Raw genomic sequence first — 8,908 nt, 5'->3', positions numbered from 1 at the left:
TTGTATATTTCAAGGACTCTTCTATTTTTGGAGTGTATTTTTTATGTATCTGTATTGTATTATACATACACTTTAGAAGTGAATCTCTGTCCAAAAAATGCACACAGTTTACTTTTTACTCACTGTGAGCATCTTTTATCATTTTCCCCCAGTAATTAAGGTTAGGATATGTATTTTTTTTTATTCCAATCCATTCTTCTTGGGCAGCATTTTAATAACCTTGATCAGATTTGATGGTTTTGTTACAGACTTTTCAAAAAAGTGTTTTGCTATTCTTTCAAAAATGTGGGGATTAAATTGTGTTAAAATGTACAAAACAGTGATGTCATGTTTTGTGACGAGGACCCAGGCACAGAGAGACTTGATGAATTTAAGAAACTTATGATTTAATAAAGAAATTTGCAGACTTGCACAGAGAGGGTAAAATTATGATGACTGATAATGGAGATGAAGACAACAGACGATGAGGACAGGGAGGAACAGGGGTTTAAATGCACCAAGGAGGCAGTCAGACAGAACTCGGGACAACTGGAGGCATTTAGGGATGCAGGGACTGACAGAGACGGGGAAGAAGTCTCATTGTGATGAGTAAAGTTTACCTTGCCTGGATGGGCAGCTCTCTGGGTGCTCAGCACCCCCAAAGCTCTGATCCTAGAATCGCCCCTGTTTTTAATCAGTCGCATTTGTTTTTGTATTGACATCAGTCACTGATTTGTGTTCGAAAAAAGTTCTTTTTGGTCTTTTTTGCATTCCGTAGAAATAAGGAAAGTTCAAATCCGCTGTGGCGTTGGCTTTTTTATTTTCACTGTAAACATTCTTTCGAATATAGCGAATTCAAAGCAACTTAAGGCAAAGTTAAAGTTTAGTCTCGAATGCAGTTATTTTATCTATATAACCCCCACTTGCACATTTTTATTGTATTATTTTCCACCCTGTGTGACTGGAATGGTACAGTCCGGAACTTGAACTATTTTGCGGGAGCAGCGGGAAGCTGTTTGAGCTCCTCCGACGAACAGCTTATATAACGTACTAAACCTACGGTTCGTAATGAGGTGAGAACTTTCCGTTTTGACTTCTAACATTTCAACACTTTAAGAAATATTTCTTTATACATACCGGAACACCTTGTTTGCTAAAAGAAACTTTTCGTTGACCTGCTGCTGTTAGCATGATGTCAGTGAGGGAAGTTATACTGTCGATATAAATAACGAAAAGAGAAACACGCTTGTGTTATAGAGTGTGACAACTAGTGGTATGTATCTGTTCCGTGATGGCGGTCACCGCTTCAAAAGTGTTTCGTTTGGAGCCATTCACAGAGCCAGAGCCTGTCTCATATGTACAGCCAGTTCTCATGTATGGCCGCCCTCTTCTTTCTGATGTTGATTACCATCTCTCTGGGCTTGCTCACATCCAATAATAAAAAAAAAGAAACATTAAATGTAGCAGATAAGCTCTTATTTTTTTTAATCTACATTCGGCACAAGAGCCGGCTTCTTAATAAGAAGCACATTTCGCCACTGGCACAATGTTTTCATTTCACATGTGGGTGTAACGTAGCCCGTGGAAGGTTTAAAATATATCAGCTGACTGTGGCGTGAAATAGGAAACCCTGATGAGCATTTACACGATGTGAGCCACTTGTCGAGTGATAGTTTGTCTTGAATGGTTGGGTGGTGTGTCACTGTAAAGTGTGGGACAGCCTATCTGCTCTATTAACATAAGTGACAGTCCTCTGCTAAAGGAGGTAATCATGGAAGCACTTTAGTGCTTTAGTCCTTTTAGTATTTTGAGAATATAACCGGCTCTCGTTATCGATATAGCCTCACCTGGGTCTATCCAGGTACTTGGATAGAAAATAAGAATTCCACCACAGCCTTGCGTTCTTTAACCAGGCTGGTAGGAGCATGGTGAACAAGCCCAGCATCCAGAGCCAGTTAATAACATATGGCCTTTTGTTTATGCAGTGCCAAAAAGCGACGGGGAACCAGAATGCCGGCAGCGCCTCCAGTGGAGAGCGAAGTAAGTTCATCCATGACTGGTTCAGTGTGATCAGATCGATTGGTCCTTCTTTTGTTTGCTGCATTGATTTTGTTGAGGAAAAACACGTAAAGATAGTTGTTGTGGGGCAACTTTTAAAGCACCTAATTATACTTTTATTCCACTTTGTTTTGCTCAAATTTAGAAAACGTCAGCTTTTGATCAAATGGATTCCACCAACCTGTCCTCTATAGACAAAGCTAGCTTCCTGGCAGGGTTGCAGCCAAATTATGGTAAGACTATTGAATCTGAGTACCTTTGTCATGTGTTGTTATACATTTTCTGCTCCTAAGGAACTTTGGCTGACCACATAATGCTTGTGTTGCCCAGGAAACCCTCTGCACAGTACCGCCGTGGAAGAAGATTTAAATGTGCCTGAAGAAGAACAGAACAGACCAGAAAACCCAGGAAAGGCCAATGGCGGACAGCGTGGAGCTGCTGTAAAGAGGAAGGTGGCAGAGGAAGGTCGAGAGAATAGGAAGGAAGAAAATAAGGTAGAGAGGGGCAGGAGAAGTGCTGGTGAGAAGGGCCAAACCAGGTAAGGTATAGTTAATGTGCACTTACTAGTTTATTGTGACGTGAGTGCTGACTTTTTTTTTTTTTTTTTTTTTAAACCTCCTGTATGCACCGGTTAGCCCTGAGAAGGAAGCCACTGCAGATGAACATGCAGAGCCACATGTGGAGGTACATAAATCTGTCCCAGAGAAGGACAGTCAGCCTGCTCCTAAAGCCATACAGAAGCGTTTAATTGGGAAGAAGCCTGCCAAGAGGAGAAGTGCAAGGTGAGGCCATGTACAAAGAGTGTGATGACACACAAACCCCTCAAAGCTCTAGAAGCTCCTTTCTACTTACCCAAATATTTATGACTGTGAGTACAGAAGCTGCCCCCCTCCCCCTCTGGAAGAACTTAAACAAACAACTTGAACTTGACTGTCTGAGTAATGATGCTGAAGTGACTGACTTTTATGTTATATCCCTATTGGTTTATTTATCTGTGCGTGTGCCTGTCCGTGTCCCACTAGGCCTGTGAATAATCAGCAAAGGACGGAGGACAAGAAGAGAAAAAGTGAGTCTGCTAGTGGAAGATCCAGTGACAGTCAGTCACAGGTGAGGAGCTCTTGTGTGGTCATAAAGCCTTTCAAATAAAAAATAATTGAGTTGAGATGTCAGATGTGCTGAAAATAATGATTTGTTCCAGAGCTCTGGCCCCGCCCCACAGAAGAGCAGGCGAGTGCTTTCATCTGATGAGGAGGATGTGGATGAAGACTCCAGCTGGGTATGGACTAGCATTAGCACAGAGCTTTGAGCAGCAGTGGCAAATATGGGCTATATTCTAACTTTGCATCTTTTTCTTCATGTCATTTCCTCAGAATCCAAGTCCAAAGAAAGCCGTGAGGGGAAGCTTGGGAAGAATGAAAAAGTCTTTGTACGAGAAATCCAAAGCTAGGAAGTCTTCATCAGGTAAGAGCAAAAAGAACTAGTTACTGTCTGTTATCACTTTTACAATGCATAACGTCTGATGAGACTTCATTTCTGCTGCTACGTTTGGATGTAAGGGTCAGAATTTGGTACACACAGCATGAAAGCATGACCTGCCTGGTATTGATGGTTCAGGCTGCTGGTGCCGGTGTAATGGTGTGGATATTTTCTTGGCTCACCTTGGGTTTTTGTATTATCAACTTTATTTAAAAGCAAATACGTACCTGAGTATTGGTGCTGACTATGTGAATCCATTTATGACCACAGTCATTCTGATAGCTGCCTCCAGCAGGATAACACGTCATGTCATAAAGCTCAAATCGCGACAAACTGGTTTCTTGAAAATGTTGTCATATCACTGTGGAGCAAATCTCTGTGGAATGTTTCCATCACCTTCCTGATTGTAGAAATTGCAGCATTTAAGAAAACAACAGAGGGTCCAACCCAACACTATACAGGTGTACCTAATGTAATGTCCAATGAGTGTATTTGTAATCAGTATCTGTGGCAGTGTTTCACAAAACATGCAGTTGACATGAAGGTGGGAGGCTGTTGTAGTCAACACTGTCGCCTTACTGCAAAGGTTCTGATCACATGTTGTTGTGGGGGGTTCTGTTGTTGTCTTTTTTGTAACTAACACAACAAACATTTCTTTCTAAAATGTATCAACTGTTGGTGTGATGGACCAAGCAGCCAATTACACAATTTTACCCCCCAAAAAGTTCAAAAAGACAAATTTAAAAATAAAATTAGTGAATTCATAAAGGAGCTCAACTAAGCATAACTACTCAAAAAGTGACTTCCAGAAACTTAAATGAGTAAACTTAACTCACAAACTGAGCACAAAGACACAGGATGGTAACCTTTACAGTGGTTTGGCCAAACCATTTACTCACAGAGGGAAACAAACACAAAATAACATAACTGCACCTGGCCACACCTTTTGCCCAGACAGGAAGCAGCCAGTATAAGCACACAATGCTACTATGTGCGCACTTCATAATATCATTGTTAGGTTAAAGTAGAGACATTAATGAATTATATTGCTAAAATAACTGGAATCCAAACTAAGGAGGTGAATGTATGGCTTGATTTTGCCCATGTGTGGCTGATGCAGTCACAGTTGGCCTTCATCAGAAAGAACCAAAACAGACTCTAACCACATCACTGGGAAAAGTATCTCAGTGAGCCTGGCCCTGTGCTTTATTTAATATTACTGTAATTTAATTGTAATCGACATTTTTCCTTAAAAAATTATTGCTCAGAGTGATTAAATAATGGAGATGATTCCCCTCGAAGGCAGTGGATCTGGAGAACCAGAACAGGCCAGCACAGGCGAGCAGAGGAGGAAGAAACGAGGCCAACACAGAGGGACAGAGTTGGAGGTGCTGCTGGATTCCTTCCTTGACTTCTGTGAGCAGTATAGGTAAATTTCCAAAATTCAACACTCATTCACCATGACCCTCTCTGTAGCCTGTAATCTAGGCTTTAAGTACACATTACAGTCATTTTTATTAACGCCTTTGCATTGACAGCAGCTGTGTTTCACACAGATATCTATCACAGATAAATATTGAAGCAATGATGTTTACTTTAGAAAAGCTCAAAGGCTGAGTCAGGATGCAAGAAAACTGCAAGCATGCTGGTAGAGGTAATCATTCAGGTTGCCAGTAGCATTACTTTGTTCTGCTTGCTTTCAGGGAGTCTGTGGGGTCTAAAGCTGTCAGACACACCATTGATTGTTTCTCCAGCAATGTCAAAGACCAGCTCACAGAAAAGGTCAGACTTTCCTGATTCTGGTCATGATGTCAAACAGAGGTTGTCAAGGACAACACAGCTTTACTCTGTGTTGTTTTGAAGGATGCTACAAGCTGGATTAAACCAACCAGTAACTCATATTTTTGTAGCCATATTAGAGTGTAAAGCACTATAGAAGGGCAGGATTACAGTAACAATTGTAATGCTAAGTATTTTGTTGGTTACTGACATTAAACATCATGAAATGCAGGGAGGTCCCTGCAAGGCCTTTTTCATCTAACAACATAATAAGTAGTTGATCCTACTTCAAACTCTAGATGTCACGAATGGACTTATTATGATATAACTTGGGTTTGTTTTCTCCATGAATTGAGTCTAATAGACTAGAGATGGACCGATCCGATATTACGTATCGGTATCGGTCCGATACTGACCCAAATTACTGGATCGGATATCAGTGAGAAATAAAAAATGTAATCCGATCCATTAAATATCAAAAAAGCACCTCACAAAACTTGCTACACGGTGTAACTCTGCTCATAACCGTAGCACGTTGCAGCAGTATGCATCACGTAATAGAGCGGCTGTGTGTATTTGTAGCCTCACTACCAAACCAGCATTTCATCTCCGAGGAAGTTTTCCCAGAGAGAAGTAAAGCAAGTGTGTAAGTTCATCTCTGAATGTCTGTAAAGCATTCCCACGTTAAGCTTAACAGTTATATGGAGCGACTGCCTCTCTCTACCTCTCTCCTGCTGCTACTTCAATCGTGAAACTGCTTAATGATCAGCTGATCGGCTTTTCTGTCGCGAGTCCGTCTCTCTTCTTAGTTTTTGGCCCACTTCTCACCAGAAAGAGGAAACCAGCGGCTGAACAGCAGCAGCACTATTAAGCTTGATAAGCTGTTGTTAGAATTTATTTAATATTACTTTCTACACCAGGATCCTTTTCTACGTAGCTGACAGCTGGTAACTGTGCAGGGGCGGATCTAGCAAAGTTTAGCCAGGGGGGCCAATAGGGCATGAACAGGGAAAAGGGGGCACAAAGACATACTTTTCTTTCTTATTCTCATTTAAAATGTCTAGCTTTTAATAAATAATTATCTGACTCTTACACCCAAAGTTTTAATCTGATGTAAAATTTATAGAAGTCCATTACTGTATATAGTAACTGTTAAATCTAATATACCCTAGTAAGCTATAGTACTTTTTCCTTTGGGAAGATACCATCTGTGCAGTCTGCAATTCTGTTGAAGAAAGTAGTTGAATCTATTTAATTATTCTTGAAAAATAATTTATTTCTGTGCATTTTTCCCCCTGCATCAAATTAAATTTGATTACATCAATTAAGCATCATGAGGTGGAGGGTGGTTCCCTGTTTTGTTTTTTTTTTTGCTGGGAGTTTGCAACCCTATTAGTTAGGTTGCTTAATATTTCTGCTAAGTACTCTTTAAAATACCAGAATAGGGAGGATGGAGTAGGTTTAAGTTTATTAGATTGATCAGTGTTGCTGAACTATGAAATATTTTGGGCGCAGTGTATTTTTTACATACAGGTATAACAGAATAGCTTTAGTGTTGTTATTTATTTAAACTTGAGTATAAACTTATACAAAATGCACCAATATATTAAAAAAACGTTTTATTGATTAAAAAACACACTATATCGGATTCATATCGGTATCGGCAGATATCCAAATTTATGATATTGGTATTGGTATCGGACATAAAAAAGTGGTATCGTGCCATCTCTATAATAGACAGCAGCATTTTGTTGATCAGCCATCATTAAATCAAACACTGTATGTGTCTCTTTCAGATCACTTCACTTAAAGAGCTCAAAGTTTTAAAAAGAGAAAACAACAAGGTAATTATGATGTCTGGTCAGCCTTACTAATGTAAGCATGGTAAAATACTAAATTGTGACCCTAGTAGCATGTTAGTACGCCACCTCTGATCAAGGATCCCAAACACGCATCGGGACTGGTTGGAATGGATCGATCAGGCTACCAAACACACTCAGTCAAGCTGCAGTTTGTTAATGGACATTGAATTAAATATTATTGTGTGTATATATTTGTGTTCTTTTGACCCTGTGTGGATTGGAGGAAATCCTAAATGGATTCAAACAAAGTCTTGTTCTTTGATTTGTTTGGTTTTTAAGTCATTAAAGATTTGTGCTGCACAATCATTGCACTGGAAAAAGTTCAAAGAACTCATTAAAGTCCTAAACTTCCCATCACGATGAATTTACATAAGCATCTAACCACACCACCTCCCTGCTAGTTAATGATTCTCAACTTTGACTCATTCAAAACGGTCAAAATCGGATCAACTGGCTCATTTTGACGTTTCTGTGTGTCCTTGAACTTATAGTCTGCACAACAATAATCCACTTTATACTCTTGGAAGATAAGACGAGAACTTGAGTCATTTAATCATTCCATATCGCCTCCTTACTTTCTGTATGAGCTGGCAGAATGTGTTAGACATGAACATACTGTTACTGTGATTTTATGTTAGAGTACTGATGCCCATGTTTAGCTCAAAGTCAGCGTCCATACTTTGCACTGAAGGGTAACAGAGCAGCTTGTATTTCTGTAGGCTGGGTAAAGTGCTTGTTTCCATTGTTCTGTGTTAGGTGGGCTCTTTGATCCGTAAAAACACGCAGAGACTGTTTGATGCCAAGCATGAGATGATGAGGTGAGCAGCAGCTCAGACACATGATTTACAAACAGCCTGTTATAACTTTTAAGTCTTTATAGAGTCATTTATGTGAAAGAACTAGGTCTTGGAGAATGTAAAAGTTTACATTCTTTTCCTTTCACTGACTGCTGACCTCGTGTGATTGTTCTAACAGAGCAGAGAGGCAGGCATGGTTGCTGGAGAAGGAGAAAGCTGAACTTCAGCAGCGGTTAGCCGACCTGAGACGAAGCCAGGCCTTCCTCCATGACATCAGAGAGCTCAACCGGCAGTACCTGGACTACAGACAAAAACACCCCAAGGAGAAAGAGACGGTAGAGATGCACAACAACATTAAATACCCAAATACTGTATTGTGTATTTCAATGATGAGCTGAATTATGGTTCCTTTTTCCAGTATGGGGCCTCCAGCTTACCAGCTCTGCTCTTGGAGACGAAGCACATTAAAACAGTAGAGAGAAAAGAGACTTGAAATGAGTCTGGGAAATGACACAAATGCAGAACGTTTAAAGCTCCCAGAGACTGCACAATATGAGATGAGAGGCTGGAAGCAGCTTGACAGTTTGGATTGTAATGTGTGGTGTAGATAAGGCTTTGTATATAACACTGTCCTGTTCATTTAGATTATAAATGTAAACTGTGGATGATTACTAGAAGAATGTGACATGTTTTATAGATTAATAATATGAATACATTCATATTGTATTTAATAAATTCAAATAATGGAACCAGAGTTTGTGTGCTTGTGTAGTTCTGTTACTTTCTTTATTTAACAAAAGGAAAGAAATTCCTGAAGCAGTCTGAACTGCTACGGGGATTTCCGCGGAGCTTCTGATAATTATTTGTCACAGCATTTCACCTGCCTGTGCAGAAAAGAGAAGGGATTGTTGGTAACTAAACAATAGTTGTCTAAAGCAATCAGCGTTTGTCTTTTAG

The 8,908-nt window shown here is 40.0% G+C and overlaps 1 protein-coding gene across 3 annotated transcripts; it reads left to right on the top strand.

Moving 5' to 3' along the window:
• Window positions 1–182: 182 nt before the first annotated feature.
• On the top strand, window positions 183–8,823 carry cenpu (centromere protein U). 3 transcript variants are annotated; one of them, XM_085132268.1, is made up of 14 exons: window positions 183–1,052; window positions 1,965–2,019; window positions 2,183–2,270; window positions 2,368–2,575; window positions 2,673–2,819; window positions 3,060–3,144; window positions 3,236–3,313; window positions 3,408–3,498; window positions 4,816–4,942; window positions 5,217–5,295; window positions 7,089–7,136; window positions 7,911–7,972; window positions 8,130–8,286; window positions 8,370–8,823. In XM_085132268.1, exons 1-14 carry the CDS (start codon window positions 1,048–1,050, stop codon window positions 8,442–8,444), a joined length of 1,305 nt encoding a protein of 434 aa, XP_084988394.1. In that variant the 5' UTR covers window positions 183–1,047; the 3' UTR covers window positions 8,445–8,823. The 3 variants fall into 3 exon arrangements, with proteins under 3 accessions (XP_084988394.1, XP_084988401.1, XP_084988386.1); XM_085132275.1 differs by lacking the exon at window positions 183–1,052 and having other exon boundaries at window positions 1,070–2,019; window positions 2,673–2,713; window positions 2,780–2,819; XM_085132260.1 differs by lacking the exon at window positions 183–1,052 and having other exon boundaries at window positions 1,073–2,019.
• Window positions 8,824–8,908: the final 85 nt, after the last annotated feature.

Source organism: Neolamprologus multifasciatus, chromosome 2 (genome assembly GCF_963576455.1).
Source record: "Neolamprologus multifasciatus chromosome 2, fNeoMul1.2, whole genome shotgun sequence".
In the NCBI taxonomy this organism is placed as follows: Eukaryota; Metazoa; Chordata; class Actinopteri; order Cichliformes; family Cichlidae; genus Neolamprologus; species Neolamprologus multifasciatus.
The sequence above is the reverse complement of the archived record's forward strand: the minus strand, read 5'-3'. Positions and strand labels throughout refer to the sequence as shown.

Coding starts and splice junctions, on each gene's coding strand:
- cenpu (XM_085132260.1), top strand. CDS start 1,945: ATGGCCTTTTGTTTATGCAGTGCCAAAAAGCGACGGGGAACCAGAATG. Junction 2,576..2,672: donor GGTGAGAAGGGCCAAACCAG/GTAAGGTATAGT, acceptor TGCACCGGTTAG/CCCTGAGAAGGAAGCCACTG. Junction 2,820..3,059: donor GCCAAGAGGAGAAGTGCAAG/GTGAGGCCATGT, acceptor GTGTCCCACTAG/GCCTGTGAATAATCAGCAAA.